This window comes from Pipra filicauda, unplaced genomic scaffold, assembly GCF_003945595.2.
Source record: "Pipra filicauda isolate LSUMZ 115617 unplaced genomic scaffold, ASM394559v2 scaffold3_size10097308_pilon, whole genome shotgun sequence".
NCBI classification, from domain to species: domain Eukaryota; kingdom Metazoa; phylum Chordata; class Aves; order Passeriformes; family Pipridae; genus Pipra; species Pipra filicauda.
In genome coordinates, this window is record NW_024104532.1 from 3,009,589 (window position 1) to 3,027,879 (window position 18,291).

At 48.0% G+C, this 18,291-nt stretch overlaps 1 protein-coding gene across 1 annotated transcript; it reads right to left on the reverse strand.

Annotated features, from left to right (window-relative positions):
• Nucleotides 1-247: 247 nt before the first annotated feature.
• On the reverse strand, nt 248-6,558 carry MSX2 (msh homeobox 2). Its single transcript, XM_027718649.2, has 2 exons — nt 6,054-6,558; nt 248-2,308 (listed from the first exon to the last, which is right to left on the reverse strand). The coding sequence occupies exons 1-2, from the start codon at nt 6,409-6,411 to the stop codon at nt 1,884-1,886; spliced, it is 783 nt and encodes a 260-aa protein (XP_027574450.1). The 5' UTR covers nt 6,412-6,558; the 3' UTR covers nt 248-1,883.
• Nucleotides 6,559-18,291: the final 11,733 nt, after the last annotated feature.

An 18,291-nucleotide genomic window follows, 5' to 3' on the forward strand; every position in this document is an offset into this window, starting at 1 on the left:
CAGAGGCGCCTAAAAGTGGTTGTTAAAAACAAGGAAACCTCATAAAAGGTTTGGCTTTTGACTTCGAATTGTTGACTTGCAATTCACCTTCATGTGCTGCAACTTTGGCTTTAATTCAGACTCAGAAAGGGGAAATAATCATAAAGGCAACCCAAACATTCCTTTGAACTTGACCCAGCGGTGCAAAACACACCCGGAGAGAAGTTACCTTTTGAAGGACTCCAAACACTAAGAGACCCACACGCGATTAAACATGTTTTTTCTTTTTTAATTTAATTTGAAATAAGAGATAAGAAATAATAAATCTTCAATAAAATATATAAAATTGTACAAGGCATCCCTTTCAAAGGGACTCTCCTATAATGGTAGATTAGGGGTGAGGGGAAGGGAAAGAGGAAGTTCATCTATAGTAGGTCCCAGCATCAGTGCCTGGGTCAAAACAAACCAAAACCAGCAAAACCTCATGGCTTTTTTTTTTTTCTTTCCATTTTTTTTCTGACTTTTTTTTTGTTTTGTTTTGTTTCTTTCTTCCACAACAGCATGCTAAGAAAATAAATCCAGGAGAAGTTCCAACTTCAGTGCTCCACAGCCTTTGAGGTAACTTCCTCATAAAGTTTAGCAAGAGTAATACACATAATACAACAGTTATAAGAAGAAGCCTGGGGAAGTTACTGCCAGCACTCGGGGAGCTCCCACGGGGACAGACAGGTTACGCAGTCTCTTGGCACCCCACCGTCCTACTTGTAGGGATGATTGTTTGTGATACCTGGATCTCTCTTTAGAAGGGCTTGAAGCATGAGTCACTTATATTGGCATCCTTAGCAAGGGAAGAAGAGGAAGACTCAGGAGGGTTCTTCTATTTAATACAGGCTGTTGCAAATACTAATAAAAACCCCAGACATCTCCCAGAATTGTTCAACAATCCTTTGCTCTCCACCACTGTGGAAACAACCCACATCTTCTTTCCCCGGAAAGCTTCCTTCCCTCTCTCCTGGTTTTCAAAGAACATTGCAGAGCCAAGATTACCTGGCTGTAGCCAAACATTTCAAAGCATGCCAATAGGAAGAGATAAAGACCAGACTGCCTAATAACCCTTCCTTGCACTTTACCTCCCCTCACAGTGCTTTACAAATGCTGAAGCTATTTATACAAATAAAGGCATTACAGGAGCCATGGTGGATAAAGCTGGGCTCTACATTTAGGCGCCCTGATGCTCATCTTGTTACACTCATCTGCCGAGGTTTGGGATGCAAAAATTTTCTCTACCCTCAGAAATGCAGGAATTTGCTGGCTCTGAACTTCACTGAGACTCTACTGGGTCTAGCTTCTATTTACACGGTGTCTCTAGCTACAGGCTCTGCTTTTTTTAAAAAAACAACCAAACAACAAAACGTTGATTATATCTTTTTATTTCCCTCCCCACTGCCCCCATACTAAGTGATGGCAACTTAGAGTGTGGTGTGAGGGCATGCACCCCTCTAAATTTAAACCTGTGTTGGGCCCCGTCAGGAAGGTGTCAGGAAATCTCTGCCTCCATAAGATAAAACTGCCTTTTCACCCGTTCTTTTTTAGTCTAGTTTTACGTGCACTGTATAAAACCCCTACATTTGCTCAAATATTTTTTCTCTCTTTTTTGTTTGTTTGTTTTTACAATTTTTTTTCTTTGAGGATCAGACTCTGAGTGCTCAGAGCACTCTCAGAAGACGCCCAACCTGTAGCATACAGGATGCCTTGCTTTGCTAGCACAAACTCCCATACACTCAGGATGGCAGATAGAAGCGTGCAGAAGGAATGGCCAGTACTGGTTGGGGTACTGTCTTCTCAGGGCTGGACATGATCCACCAGGAAGTCTGTCTTACTGTCACTTCGTCTTTCTGATCTTCTTAGGATAAGTGGTACATGCTATATCCAACGGGAGTAGCATAGAGTCCAACAGGAGGGATAGGAAGCACAGGTCTGTGAAAAGGGTAGGATGTTCCATACAGTGAGGCAGCCTGGATGGGAGAGTTGATGGGGAAGGGGAGGCTGAACCCCGATGGCAACATGGGTTTCGCTGCCATTTTGAGCTTCTCCAGCTCAGCCTCCTGCAGTCTCTTGGCCTTGGCCCTCCGATTCTGGAACCAGATTTTGACCTGGGTCTCTGTGAGGTTGAGGGAGCTGGAGAACTCCGCTCTCTCGGCGATGGACAGATACTGCTTCTGGCGGAACTTGCGCTCCAGAGCCAGCAGCTGGGAAGTGGTGAACGGGGTTCGGGGCTTCCTATTCGTCTTGTGCTTCCTCAGGGTGCAGGCAGTGGGGCTCAGGTGTCCTGCAAGGAAGGGAAAGGCCAGTTATCACAAAAGCAAGGAGACCTGGGTGCTCTGCAGAGATGCTGTGCTTGATGGGCCTCCAAGTGAGACCCTGAAAACAGAGGATCCTTTTGCAAGTGGCTCTGGAAATCTTTTTCTGGTAAAAGCAGCAGATGTCCTGGGAAGCGAAATTTTGGCTCAGTGATTTCAAAAGGGTAGATAGGGCACAAGGGATTCACGGATCACTTTAGGAGTCACATCATAGGGGTCTAGAGCACACAAACCAGCTGTTTTGGTAGCTGCAGAACTGGAGGTGTAACTCCAGCAAAGCACAGCACAAACATAGCAAAAGCAGGAGATTCACAAAAGGACAGTGGAGCAAAAGAAGAGCCCAGCCCAGCTCCACTAAGCACCCTTTCTTTTTTCTGATAGCTGAAGGAGTGGGTCTGACAATTTTTTTGGTTTCACTAACTAGGCATTTTTATTGATATTTCTTCTTCAAGAGGGAGTTTTTCCTCTGCTTATTAACTTTTCAGTGAATATTTTCTGATTTTCAAAAAGTATCAACAAAACCAAGAAAGCAGTGCACTTTTCATTCAACATTTTTGGGTTTTATTATATTTGCTAATTAAAACTAAAACAAAACAAAAAAGCCTCCTAACTGCAGCATTTGTAGTCAATACAAGTCAGGAAATCTACCACCTTAAATCCCAACCGAGTTAGGCACATGTACCTGGAATGGCACACGGCTGACTTTAGATCAGTTTAGGTCTTTAGATTAATTTTGCGTTTTACTAATAATTTTACAATCTAAAGAATGAATAAGAAGCATGCAGCTAACTTCAAAAGCTGAGCAATTTGGCTGTGTTCCGCATAATTCCCGGGGCAAGTCACCTTGGCTCCCCAGCTTGATACAGCAAATGACACACAGCCTGCTCTAAAGAGGCTGCTAAATCTTGTACACACTGTAGTGTCTGGTTCAAATGCTTGTCAGTATTTGCACGTTATTTTTTCTGGACTCCTTTCACTTTTCTCTTCTACTTTTTAAAATAGGCTGGGTCAAGAAGCTGTTTAAGTACATATTATGCAATTAAAAAATCCCACAAGGAAAGTGTTCAAAAGTTCAGAAAGGTGAGGGAGAAAACAGTTACAGTGGAAAAAATTAAACTTCTCTTATTATCCTTCCTTTAGATACTGAAAACAAAGCCCTCTTAGAAAACAACTTGTCAGATACTGTCTTGTGATCACACCAGGGCATTCCAATAATTAAGGTGCTCACTGTGACAGTTGGTTCACTTCTAAAACTATGCTAAATTAAAACTACGCTAAATTAAAACTACACTAAATGGACCCTAAATTCACTGCTAGTCACCCCGTTGTTCTACTCTATTTTTAAACACAACCTGTTTCTTTTCCCTAAGTGAAATTTTCCCAAGACCCAGCTACCGGGCTGCTTCCAGCAGTGACAGAGTTTAGAAGGGGAACCGTCAATCCCCAACCCAGCGCCTTTCCCGGCTGTCGAGTCAGCTCGACCCGTCCCGACTGCTGTTACACACGGGGGAAACCACAGAAACATGCTTTTAAATTAAATCCCGGATAAATATTTCCCCCGGGATACACCCAAGCGTTCCCGGGCTTCTTCCCTCACCATCCCCCCAAGTGACTGCCGAACTCTGATAAGCAGGAGGGACGGTCGTCACCGCAGACTCTGCAATTGCGTTTATCCCGTTACAGTCCTCAAGCCCTCGCTGCACTGATTTGTTTAGCTGGGCTTTTTTTCTATTTATCCTCTTTTTTTCTGGGCAATGTCGGACAAAAATAATCATTTGGAGAGGGTACCCTCTCCGTGTTGCTCAAAACTCCAACTTTTACAACTTTTTCCCCAGTTCATTCTACCCGTAATATTAATAATTATAAATAGAGGAGCTGTTTTTAAAGTCGAAACCCTCCACAGAGAGATGGTATTCCTGAGGGAGAACTGGTCATTGCCTCCTGCCGAGCGGCCGAACGCCAGGAGGTGGGAAATGAGGGAGATGATCGAGGCCGAAGGACCTTCCCTTCCCTGATTATCGGTTTTTGCCCCAAATCCTGCTGAAATTACCAGAACTCCCAGCTACTGAAGTCCTTTATGAAACTATTTTGCAGATCTCGAGAACAGCCGATTTAAAATAGAAAGGAGAGGAATTTCGAGGGGGGGAAAATGTAGAGGGAGAATATTAGGCCTTGTCTAAGTCTGGGGTTTTAGGTAGATTTAGAGAAGGGGGTCCGGGTAGAAGCACACACTTCTTTTCACCCTTTTTCAGCATACTTGAGGGTACATGAAAATTGAAAATTGGAGCTACACAGGGAATGCCACGGGCAGGATGCTTTCCTCCTGCCCTCTCCCGGGCCCTCTCTCAGCATGACAGAAATCAAATTAATTCGGGGGCAGTAAATGAAAGGAAGTGGATGAAAGCCAAATCGAAATGATTGTTAAAAAAAAAAAAAACACAACCAAAACCAAATCCAAAACAAAACAAAACCCCCCAAACAAACAACAACAAAAAAGAGGAGCTGTAATAGCACTAAACTTCCTTCTTGCAGTATTAGATTGAGGAGCAAATTCTGCGAGACTCTCCGGCTCAACAGTTTGCTTCTGTAGAGTCTCTAACTTAAATAAAGCAGAGTACTTAATTTCCATCAGGCAAGTTAGGGATGCGCGGAGGAGAGCGGATCGATCCACTGATACAGGTGTACGGCCGCCACGGCTCCTGGCCGTGGGAAGGCAGAAAGCCCAGAATCGCCCGGATGCTTCTTCTCCTTCTCCTGGAGGTAATTTTGGGGCTTTTGATTTCTTAAAAGCAATTTCCCCTCTGTTTTTTTAAGGGATCTCACCGAAGCGAAATGCGATTCAGCGCAGGCACAGCAGCGCGGCTCCAAGTGCAAAAGGGTTTAAGAAGTGACCTGTCACCTCCGGATCGCGTGTCCCTAAGGCGGTGGGGACGGGGTCGGGAGAGATCGCAGGGGGTAAAGAGGTCAGGCCTAGATCGGGGAACTTTGACAAGCTGCAGAGAACCAGGGAGAGAGGAACAACCCCGTGTCGGGAGTCACGGCGGCGGGAGCCAGCGCGGAGAGAGCGCACAAGGCTGGAAGGGACAATTCCCGGGTTTCAGAGGTTGCTGTGCACCATGTAAGGCAGAAGGTATCAGGGAGAAATTCCAGCTGTTGTTACAATGGGATAATCTAAATGGACGAACCGGCAGCCGGAGAGTAGCGTGTCAGGAAAGAGAGCTGGTCCATGGTATTTTCTGATCTTTCTATGGTTTTGAAAGCAGTATATATTTATATATATACATACAGTCATATATATAAATATATTAATGTAGAAATACATAACCATATAAATATAGAAGCCTAACATACATATGAAAAAATATGTAACATAGACCTAAAAATTACACACGCGTAGATATGAATACATATACAAAATATCATGGAATCGCAGGACGGTTTGGGTTGGAAAGGACCCTAAAGATCATCTCCTTCCAAACCCCTGCCGTGGACAGGGATACCTTCCACTAGACCAGGTTGCTCAGGGCCCTATCCAAGCCGGCCTTGACCACTTCCAGGGATGGGAATATAAAATTTACGATGAAATATAAGATCTACACGTCTCTATCTCGCGTGCTCCGGGGCATCTCGGCGCTCGGAGCCCGGGGCCGGAGCAGTGCCCGCCCGCCCGCCCTCGCTCCCCGCGCAGCTCCCGCCGCTCCCCCGGGCACTCACTTGGCGGCGGGGAATATCTCCCGGCCTCCTGGATCCAGGACGTGCCGTCCTCCGAGTTCTCCGATTTGACCGAGGCGGTGTCGAAGGTTTTTGTAAGCGCCCCGGGGGGGCTGTGCGCGTCCCGGGACCCGTGGCCCGACAGCAGCAGGTTCCTGGAGGTGCCCACGGCCGCCCCGTCGGCGCTGCCGCTCGGCGCGGGCAGCGGCGGCTCCTTGGGGGGCTTCTTGTCGGACATGAGCGCTTCCACGCTGAACGGCAGGCTGGACACCTTCACTTTGTGGTGCTCCTCGGCGCCGCCGGCCGCCGGGCCCTCCTCGTCGGAGGAGAAGACCTCCTTCGCCTTGGAAGGAGAAGCCATGGCGGTGCGGAGGGAGCTCTGGAGCTGCGCGGCGCCTCTGCCCGGCGAGTGAGGCGCTGCGGGCCCGGCCGCCCCCCTTTTCCCCCTCTGGGGCTCGCCGGCGCTGTCCTCCTTTGGGAAGCCGAGGGAACGCCCCGCGGGCCAATCAGCGCCCGCTCTGGCCCCTGACGTGCCTCGGTGACTCACGCCATTGGCTCGCGGCGCGCGGGGGGCGGGACCAAACCGCCTCTCAGTCTCTCCCTCTGGTTTTTTTGGGTGATGCTGTTTGGGGTGTTTCCTCCTCCTTCCCCCCCTCCCCCCCCCCGGATTGAATTAGGAGTTAATGACACGGGCAGCCCGCGGAGCGCTGCTATTAAGGAGCCGTCCAAGGGCTGTAATCATAGCAAAGCAAGGGGAAAAAAAAAAAACAACCAGCCGCGGTAATTAAGGCTGATGATGAGGCGAAGAGGAAACTTCAGAGGATCGCGGATCTGCTCCCTCTCCCGCCGCCGACCCGGCTCCTCCCGGCCTCCCACCAGTTACTCCGGGGCTCCCCTGGCTCCTCACGGCCCCCCTTCAGCTCCTCCCACCCCCTTATCTCCCCCCGGCCACCCAGCCCCTCCTGCTCCCCCACCCGGCTCCTCCGGGGCCCCCCCATCTCCTCCCAGTCTGCTCGGCTCCTCCCGGGGCCCCCCATCTCCTCCCGGGCTCGGCCGGCTCCTCCCGGCCCCCCGCCGCCCCGTCGGGTACCGCCGCCCCTCCCGGAGCGGAGTCTGCCCGCCTCCCCCCACCGGCTCCCACAGAAACGCGTCGCTTTCCCGAGTCCGCGGGGCTGGGAAATGCGGGATGGGAGATGCGGTATGGGAAATGCGGGACGAGGGATGCAGGATGAGGGATGCGGACCCCCACTCAACGAAACGCTCCCGCGGAGAAACTCTGGAGCCTGTTTGCGCCGCTCGTTTTTCATCCTAATAGGGTGGTTTTTTCTTGTTTGCGTTTCCACGGCAGCAGGACCCAAGTCGGGCAAAACCACTCTGCAGAGGTTAGATCTGTAATTATTATTTTTTTCCAGCGTCAATTACACACGTGATGAATAGATGAGCCTTAATAAATTAGGGGCACGCAGTCCTTAATTAAAAGTCATATCAAACCAGTACTACGAAAGCGATTCTCTCACTTTTTGACTTCCTACCAGTGGTATGAATAAAGAGTATCCTTTTAAAAGCGTTTATAATTACAGCGTGGATAAAAGCAAATACATATTGTTCTTTTCATAATTATTTTAATCTTACGCCGGGCATTATTTCATGCTGCGCCCGCAACTTTCTCAGGTGTTTTTTTTTCGCTTTTGTTTTTTAACGTCCAGGAAACGCAGTGTTTAGGAGCCGTTTCACTGTTACAAATTAAAACCGAGGCTCTAAAAAACAAAACACTCTGGGAAGACGACAGTGCGTCTGCCCGGGTCTGTGCGGCACAACTTCTCTCCCCAAGCCCTGACTTCAGGGGAAGCTCAGACAAAGCTGCGGGCTCGGTTCTGGGGCAGTTGCTCTGCTCCATGAGCGATTTTGGATATATCCCTTCCATAAAACTTGTAGGATTTCATTATCTCATCTTGTGCTCGATTTGGACCCCTGACTTTCCTGCCAGCCTATGCAGCAATCTTGGAAGTCCCCAGTCCTGCAAACACAAATCACGACTTTCCACCTCGAGGATGGGGCTATACCGAGTGGACTGTGCTGGGCTCAGGGGTCCTCCCGACCCCTTAAAACCCTTATCACCCATGTCCCCGGTCAGACAACAAGTATCTGAGCCGCCCCAGCTCTGATAGCATCTCGCCTGGTGCCATGGATAGCAAATTGGGACCGGGGCATGAGACTGCGGTGTGGGAAGGAGTGTGGGAGGACGTGTACGAGAAGCCGTGTTACAAAACCCCACTCATCAGTGGGACTAATAGCAGGGTTTGTACACTCATTACTTGTTCCCGGCAGTGTTACTGCAGACCTCGATGGGTTAAGAATTAAAACCAAGTAAGATCTGCAAAGAGAAGTGATATCTCTCACTGCCTCAGTCCAACTAACCTGACTGCAACATTTCAGTCAGTAGAGCCCTGATTCAGGCTTTTCTCCAAGGGTGAAAATAATAGTCGATGCTACAAGCTAATGCCTCTCCATTCTTTCTTTCTAAACCCACGGAACTCGTCTCTTTGCCTGGAGATGCTCACAGAGAGATACAAGACAGCAGCCAGGCAGCAGGCCTTGCAAACTCTGCTGCTGCAGTGGGGTTGAGTTTTTCCCCTCTCCCCCGCCCTCCCCTTCCTTTCCCTTCCTTTCCCTTCTCCATGCTTCCTGCACCGTGACAAGTAAATGAGAATTGATGGACATGCAGGAACAATGTATGTGTGTCAAGAACAATGCACCGCCCGTGGAAAGCCATTGTGGGGCTGCTGAAAATGCTGCAGATAATTATACCGCGCTCCCAAAGTCAATGCCCGCTGGAAGGGCGCCTGGGGAAGGAGAGCCCGGGGAGGGCAGGTCACGGTGACACCGATCACGTCCCTTGGGTGCAGGTTCTCTCCCCAGGTGTCCGGTTGTGGCCTGGGTGTGCAAACTCCCACATCGACCCCGTGGGCTTGGAGAGGCTTCTCTGCACTGTCATCCTTTGGGAGGCCGGAGGAAGGAGTGGGACCAAGGGACAAGCTGCTCTCGGTGCTGTGAAGCACGGAGCAGAAATTGGCCGATCCAGGCTAGTCTGGGTGCCACAGAGGCACCTGGGATAGCAAAGCATTGCAGGGTTTGCTCATGGCGTTTGCCCTCTTCAGCTTTAGTCCATCGCGAGGTTGGTGCATTTTCTGTCGAAAGTCTGAACGTGGAGGTTTCTCTCCTCTCTCACTCCTCTCCTCCCTCATCCTCCTCCTGTCAGTTAAACATCAGAGAATGAAGCCACACACGGCACTGAATGTCCGCACGGAAACCTCTCCGAGACAAGGTTTGGAGAAGTTTCTAGGAATTAAGGCTTTTCCTCCTATCCAGGATCTCAGAGCCGCCGCCCAGCCTCAGACCAGCAAGGAATTCTCCCAGCCCGGGGAAACGACGTGAGTCCGGGGGCTTTCCCCTGCGCCGGGCTCCCCCCTCGTGTGCCCGGTGAGACCCCGCTCCCGGGGCGGGCGGTCTCCGGGGCTCGGCCGTCGGGACTCGGCGGACCCGGCCGGCTCTCGGGGCGGCCCCTCGCCCCTGTACCCCCCACTCCGAGCCGCCGTCAGAAACCGCCTCACGGAGCACTGCCGGGTCCCACGGATGCTCAGAAACCCCTTGTGCCCCTCTGCCTCTCCCCCGCCCCCCGTGAACCGGGGAGGGCTGCGGGCGCCCCGGTCCTGGGGCTCTCAGCTGGAGCGGGACGGGGAGGGAGGGAGTACAGGGGGAAGAGAGACGCTGCAGACAAACTGAGGCTGTTTTGCAGGCGCCAGGAGCGGGGAGATGAAAGGGAAGCTCCTGGGGGAAGTGGCTGTGCTGTTTGACCGGCTCCAGCAGCAGCAGCAGCGACGGCCCGTCCCGGCCAGCTCCGCCTCCCCCTCTGCCTCCCCCGGGCTCCAGGCTGCCCCTCGGCCCACCTCCGCTTTTCCCAGCCTGGAGGCGGAGGGAGGTGTCGGGCAGGCACTGCCGCAGCATCCTCGCTTCTGTATCCATCAGGCCGTGAGCAGCATCCCCGCCACGAAATCCCACAGTCTCATTAGTCCGTGATAGCTGGTGGTGGTCAATTTGGCGGAGGGGGCTGTCCAGCACCCCTCGCCTCCCTTGTCAGTGTAAATGAGGAGGGAGCGCATTCGGATCTTTACACGGATGATGTCCTGTATCCCCAGTCCACCAGTCCGTGTCCTTTACAGATATCTCAGGGGACAAAACCCTCGCGGGCAGCGAGGATCGCGTTTATTCTCCGTGAGGGAAAACCTCACAAGCATTCCCCTCTCCTTTAATTATCTATTTGGTTAATAACCCGTTTTCTAAAGAGATGAGATTTTTTTTTTTTTTTACGAGCCACCGTGAGGCTGGCGTGAGGAAGTCGTTCAAGGTAGGCTTCCGATTTGACTAGAAAGAAGGGCAGGAAAATGGAATCAGTGTACATCCAGTCCAAGTTTTGCCCCGAAACGAGGTGTACACCAAGGGAATGTTTGATGCGTCAGAGGTTGGGAGATTACTGTTTCATCGCATTGCCCCAGAACAGACCTGGAGCCAAGAGAAAGGCGTTGTATTAATAGTAATATGCGTTTATCTTCAGACGCTAGAAAGGAATTAAACCGAGCTGAACATCAGAGCTTCCGAGGGATCAGGGCTGGCTACCGACGCCTCGATCTAGATCCTCTCTTGAGTCCTTTGGACTCCGTTTCCAAAGCCGTTTTGGCTGACAGCTGTTGGCTGCGGAACCAGCTCCCTGGTGGTTTGCGAGGGGGACCCTTCCCGGAGCATCCTTCGGGCACCCCGGGGGGACGGGTCCCGCAGTCCTGGGCAGGGGGCGGCAGGCACGGGAGGCTCTGCCAGCCCGGGGCCCCGGGACGTGCAGCCCGGGGAGCGCCCGGCTCCCGGTGCGCGGGGAAGGTGGATGCGCTGGAGCAAAGTTGCACTATGTTGTTTGCGAGAAATAGGCAGTAAGTGCAATCACGCGTTATAATTGTCCTCTGTGTCACCCGACAATCGTCCCTATTGATCGCACCGGTGTCATCCACTCGTTAAGACAGTGAGTGCACAATGAACCGTGGTTGTTGCATAATACGAGCGTCTCATTTCCCACCCGCCGAGGGTTGTTCTCTCCTTCTCTCTGCGCAGGTATTTAATTTGCTATCAGATTCTGGTTGGCAAGAGGCAGGGGATAGTTGTGAGAGATCAGATGTCTTCCTGCTCAAAGCAATTAATAGTTTTGCCCTTAAAGATTTAAAACGATTTTTTTCCCCAAGGTAATAATTATTTAAATAAACACAAGCGAATGGTTCGATGGAGGAGAGCACTGGTAGAGACGTTAGATTTACATGCAGAAAACTCGCAGTCGAGGGGATCAGATGGAGACCGGGTTTTCGGAGGTGATGCACGGCCCCTCGCTGCGAAGAAGAGCGGGACTCCGGGGTTGCCGTGTGACAGCCACCCCCGTGCGACCCCCGACCCCAGAGGTTCCCGCTCTGTCCTGGAGGCCAGGGTCAGACCCCGCTTCCCCCAGTGCTGGTGCTTCCGGCTCTGTCTCCCCAAATCGCGGGATCGGGCCCCGCGGAGAGCAGACCTGGGCACCTGCTGTCGCCGCTCGGAGCCGGGACCGTCCTGAGTAGCCACAAATCCACCAACGAAAAATACGTGAGCAAGATAATTTTTGGGTTGGCCCCAGCTAAATGTGGGGACGGGCCCTCAGCCGGTCCCCCGCTCTCGCCCCGTCGGGGGTCGCCGTGGTACATCCCCTGCACCCCGAGGGCAGCAGTACGAACCCCCGAGGCTCCCCAGATCTCCGTGGGTTCTGTTTATGTATTTATTTATTTATTAAGAGGCAGAGAAAGGGAAAAAATATAATCTATGACCTCAAAACATTTTTTTTTTTCCTGTCTTCCCTTTTGCAAACGGTTTCCATCGAACTTGCTGCAATGAATCTTAATGATCGCACACACCTTCCTGCTTGTCTGGGTGATGAATACATCAAAATGATTCACCTCAGCCCGGGAAATAACGTGTGGAGAGTGATCACCTAAAAGCTCCTGCATTGTCTTAGATTATTCCCAGAGGCTGCCTACACACACCCATCTTCCGCAAAAGCGAGCAGCCGAGGTTATTTTCACAGACGCATTTTACTTTTATTAGTCTTTTTCTAGATACATTCGTTTTCGATGTTTTGTCTGCTTCCCTCCACCAGTTTAGGATTTGCAGAGAGAATGAGACATGTGAGATGCACTGAATTGTCCGATGCCCAAACAGAGCTCCTATAAAAATCCTGTTATTGATGCAGTACATTCGCAGTCTGGAGATGTGTTCCACGCTTGATGCAATTCTAGAATTGCAATTATCTCCTGTCGGTTAATTTTCCCATTCAACTCCCCGTTTTTATTTTCCAAAACTATCCAGAACAGCTTCGCAACGTGCCGTTTGTCTCCCTTAATTTCACATCTCTTTTTGATTATCCTGGACGATATAATAAACGGATCGATAAACAGCTTTTGAGTTATAGACTCAGATTTGGCACAAATTGATTGTGAGAGTGCCAGACTCCGTGAGATCATCTGGCTGATTTCTTTCCTTCTCCAACACTATTTCTTCAAAGAAATATTCATTTTTCATACTTTTATTTTCAGAAAAAAAAAAACCTGTTGAAATGAGATTAAGGACCTCTATTATTTTCACTCTGTAGAACGAACTGACTGACTCATGCAGCAGTCTGGTACAGCTGTTTTGGGGCTCTGTTTGTCTCTACCCGCTGGCTGAGATGGGAGATGCTCTCGATGGTACCCTGTGCCTCGCAGCTCAGGCTGTCCCGGTGCCCACGCAGGGACACGCTTTGCTCCCTTCCGCGCGCGTGTCGCATCCTTGGCCAGCCGTGCTGGGTGTGAGCTCACAACTGGATGCTGCCAAACCCACGGGTTTCCCCGCAGGAATCTGGAGCGAGCTAAAATCCTCAGCCCAAATGTGCTTTTACATCCAACCTTGTCCGGCTCATTCTCGGCACTCTCTCACCCAGCGTGAGGGACTCGAGTGGGGTGTGCAGCGAGCACATTCCACTCCAGATTCCAGCCAGCCCTCCAAGGTTACAGGGATTCTTCCCCCCCCCCCCCCCCCTTATTTAATTACATTCAGGGTTCTTCCACGGGGTTCGCAATTACTTTGATTTCATTTCGAGATGATATTAGCTCTGAAGTGAATGTCATCGAGGTCCCGGCGATGGTCTGCAGGGGTGGGGAGTTTATTTAGATGCTCCTAATTCCTCTGTAGATTGTATCGACTCCAAGCCTTTTTAAAAAGGGCAACAATTTTAATTTGTGTATATATACGTGTTTGCACGGAAAGTTGTAACAAGCAAAATAAATCATGCTTTAGAATATAACAGATGTTGTACGGATGTTCATTTAGAAAATTATGAAATTAAATCCATGTGACTTTTTTTTTGCAGATTTATTTAGCAGAGAATCTCAGGAATAAGAGACAAGAAGAATCCCTAAACCCTCCAGTTTGCAGTCCTTTCATCCCTGTTAGCACAGCTTTCCCTCTTTCTACAAAAGAATTGCAGCTCATGTAAGGTAGTTAGAAATATCCCACACTGTCTTGTTTCCATAATTTCCCTCTGGAAAATAATCCTCTTTCCAATGTAAGCATTATATTTGCCTTTGCACTTAAAAAATACATTTGAAACAACTTTATTTGTAGTCTCTAACATATAAAAAAATTAAAAAAAATCTGCAAGTCTAACTCGAGGTGGCTGCTTGAAGAGATTTTGGGGAGGGAGCACCTTCTGAGAGGGTTTGCCACCAGGATACTGTTGTCTGTTATATGGGTTTTTGCTTCATGTAATAGACAGACTCAGACTTTGCGTGCTTTTTATTAAAAATCTGCATTTTCTTCTGACTGCACAATCCCAATTCGTTCCAATGAAATGTTCTTTGGGCAGTAGCTCCCTACAGTTCCTCATCTGCAAAAATCTTTGCCATTTTATAGACAAATCAAATTGTTTTTTCACCACTTTAAAGAGGTGCTAACAAGACCACTATGCTCAGAGATGCTCTCGGTATTTAAGGGTTTGGTTTGTAGCTGGACCCTGATCCTGTCAGTGGCTTGGCTTTGGTCAGCTTCCACAACTGTGCTACATCAAAATGTGGTTCAGCATATTTCAGGATGCATGCAACCAGCTCAGTCTCGATTTCCCGAGCAGCAATGACAATGGTGAAGAAATGGTGGGAAACAGAGATTTGTACCAAGCAAAGACATTTTTGCAGTGTCAGAGTGTTTGACCGTGATAATGGCAAGCTCTGGATATTTAAGGTTCAGTTAATAGAGGTTTTATTTCATTTGATTTACTCCAGATGGTTCTCAGCCACAACACAGACTTAGACAGCAACCAGAGCTCCAGCATGCAGGAGTATTTGAGTAATGAATTTTCATTTGGCCCACAGCAGATAACAGCCCGGGCAACACTTGGATCTGCAGCAGTTTGGATTCCAGAGCCTTACGCTGCACGGGGGGAGGAGGAGAGGGTAAAGGAGGTGCTGCTGCTCTTTACAGCACAGTGAAAGTCAAATCTGTGTACGCCAAGAAAATAATCTGAAATTATGCTAGCAGTTTTCTACAGTGTAGAGGGACAAATCTGAAACTAACAGCAATCAGGAAAGTTTGGTCAGCCTTGGTCGGCAGTGGTAACACTGGTTCTGTTTCTCCATCATTATTGGTGTAGGTACAACAAAGCCAACCTCGTTATGACCTAACTCCATTTCAATTACAACTGGCCTAATCAGCTCAAGGTCTAATATGTTAACAAAGGCTTTGCATGATCCAAAATTCCCAGCAGATCTACTGGAGCATGACCAGTACCAGTTAAATTTGCAAAACATCTCTATGCTAGTGCAGACAAAACCAAAAATATGAAATACCCTTTGTCTCTTCTGCACTTCCATTTGTGCTTTAAATAATAATTTTTTTTATGTGTAAATACATCATTCACAAGTATAAATTCTTAGTTTATTCAGTCGGATTTTGATTTCTTTGGTCATGTTTCAAATAGGTCAAGATTAAGTTTATCCAAGATTGTGGGAAAAGAGAAAATTCCTTGCCATGAACATTTACCAGTTAGTAAGAAAGGAGAAACTGGCAGGAAACCTTGGAGGTAATTGCTAATGGTACGATTAGAGGAGTTACTGGTGTGGTAGGATTCAAAGTGGATAATGCAAAAGGCAGATTATACCCAATAAATATGAAAGTTGCTGGAGCTTTCTGGGAAACACAAGAAGCTTTTCTCCCTAGCAACTATTTCTTGCAAGTGTAACATTACTGTTAGTGATTACCCATTTGCTTTTCATTCCTAGCAAAAAAAACCCTCGCATGTAGAATCACATTATTATGTGTGTGCATTTTTCTTCTGCAGATTGGTTCACAGCAAAATGCAAAGTGTTCTCTTTCGAGGTGGTGAATGCCAAGAAAAGCAGCTTCTGCAGGCTACAAACAGCACAGAGCAAATCACGGGGCATAGGTGTCCTCGGTTTACCTTCACCATTCCCACTGGTGCTTGGCTTCAAATGCAGAACACCACTGCAGGCAGAGCTTGTGCTGCAAAGGGTCCTAAAGAAATCAAAGGGCTCGTTGATGTTTTTGCATTGGCCTTGGCATGGGAAGAAAAGCGGATTGGCATAAGGTGGTGAATGCCCACATGGATAACGCTTGTCTAAAGCGCTGCCTGCTGCCCTTCCCCCAGTCGCTGTCGCTGACCCCAGGAGGTTGCTGAGATGGTCTGTGACTGTCACACATTCTGCAGTGGGGTCCTTTCCTTAGCCTGGCTACATGCCCACAGGATGGGCAAGGGAGAAGGAGGAATGGGACTGCACAAGGAGCAGCAACCACACCTGGAAGAAGGGCAGTTTCACCCTCTCCCTAACACTCAGGATCTCTTCCAAGCAGCCCATGGCCAGGGAGCAGGCTGTCTCCCCACTCACCTCTTTTGCCCCCACACTGGCTTTTAACTCTGCCTCCAGCCCTGGGCTTGATTCAGCAGATGCTGGAGCACTGCCCAGGTGTGAGGGGAGAGGTTGTGAGCTCCCTTTTCATCCTCAGTTCCTTCCCTCCTGATCCCAAGGGAAGCACCTGCCCTGTTTGTCTCCTCCTGTCCTGTTGCATCCTGGTTTTGTAGCTTGTGGTATGTTGCTGTAATTTCCACTGAAGGACTGGTTTCGCAATGTGGGGAGCTGAAAAGTTGTTTCCAACCTGATTGCACTTCTTTCCCCTCCAACAATTTTCCTTCAGCCTTCTACGGGGCTACAGGCTGGCTCCTGTGTAGGATATGAGTGGTACAGGTTGTCCACTGTGGAGGCAGAGGGGTGACACCAGCACAGAACCCACAGACAAGAGGGAAGAACAGTTTTCTAACCACCAGACTTTCTCTTAGAAAGGCAAATCAACTCTTGTCTCCTCTTTTATTTATTTATGATTTTTTTAGGTAAAGTTTTCCAACAACAATATAAAAAGGCAGGAGAAACATGAGATCATCAGTGTTGGATTTGAGAGAGACAGACACTCCTTCATGTGTGTATTCTCCTGCTAGCTCTGTGCAATCTTTTGGGAGAAGCATAAATACTGAGTAATTTTATTAACTGTCTCTTCTATGAACTTGTTCAGGCCAAATTTGAATTTTATAAAATAAACAAACAGCATATTTTTTTAAAATCAAGAATGCAAGAAAGTATAAACAGAGAGATATTAAATTTTCCAATTAAAAGAACTATCTTATATAATTAAAATCCCCCACCCCCCCAGATTCTGTGGTGCCAGGAATGAAAAAAGTATAAATGCAAACAATAGTAAGTTTTTCACTTCCACAATCCAAATGAAATGAATGCCTTGGTACAAGAAAAAAATCTGAAAAAGAAAAAAAAAGTGATGATCGAAATTCTGTTTTATTGGGTGCAGGTGTTAGTAATAGTGTGAGAGAAAATGTTTATGGTTTTTAGGCTGTTGTTGTTCCATTGAAGTTTCTATGCTGTTAAAACTGAGTTCTGAAAACAATCTGATCACCAATGAAATAGGAAAAACATAACTGTGTTTAAAGTGGAGCACCAGAAGCTGATAACAACTTTTTCAGCCCTGAAGTTTACTCTGGATATCCAATTCGAAGTGATGTCTTAAAAATAATTTGCTGCTCTCTGAAAATATTTGTTTTATTACCCTTGTTCAAGATAGCTGATGATTTAAAAGATGACTGGTGCCAGGGTTTCTTTGGTTACCTCCAAACAATCTCTCTTTATGTTCTCCAAATTATATCTTCATCAAACAATAGCACAAGAACCTTTGAGATGTGATCCCAAATATTTTTTAAGCGTGTGTGTGTGTACACCTCTCTGTGTACACGTATTTAGAGCAACTGCATGGAAGAGAATCTCTGCTGCTGATCATTCCTAGAATGATACAGTCTTAAATTAAAAGCTGTTTTACACAATGACAAGAGCATAAAGAGATTATTGTCTAACCTTAGTTTTATAAATCAGTGGTTGAAACAGAAACTGAGCCGTGGAGCCCTGACTTTCATTTGATTGAATGACTTTTGAATCACGTTTCCCACATCCAAAGCTAGATCTGTCTAAGTTATTTGTAATTTGCATTTTAAGTCAAAGGAAATGCAATATCCAGTCAAATATACATTTCAATTGAAGTTGGTTAATTCAGTCTTGCCACTTGTAAGTGCTTTGAGCCAGCAGAATTCTCCCCGGAGTTCGCAGGAGTGGTATTTAACTTGCATCATATGTGGCAAATTGCTCAGTGCAATTTAAGCAATATTAACCTAAAGGGAAAAGAAAGGTCTGTCACTTAAATCCGGGCCGACTCCTCCGTACAACGGCGTAATTGGGAACTTTGCTTTCATCCTCCTCTCGTTTGTTTTGTCATGTTTGACAACGTACACATTTGAAAATTAATGGGTTAATCACCTGCATAATGGCTTTATACCGAACGCCAGAAGGATCTTCCTGGATTTTGTTTGCGAGTTTGAATAAACATCTTCATTTGCACTGCTGGGAGAGCAGAGTGTCCCTGTGAAGCAGGCTGGGCTCAGGAGGGAGAGCTGCTGCTTTCTTTTTCAAATTTTGGAAATGCTGAAAACAAGTTTTCATTTTCAAGTTTGCATTTCTTTTAACAACAGAATGAGTCAGGACCCATATGTCTATTCACTTCGTTGAGTCTGTTCTGCTTT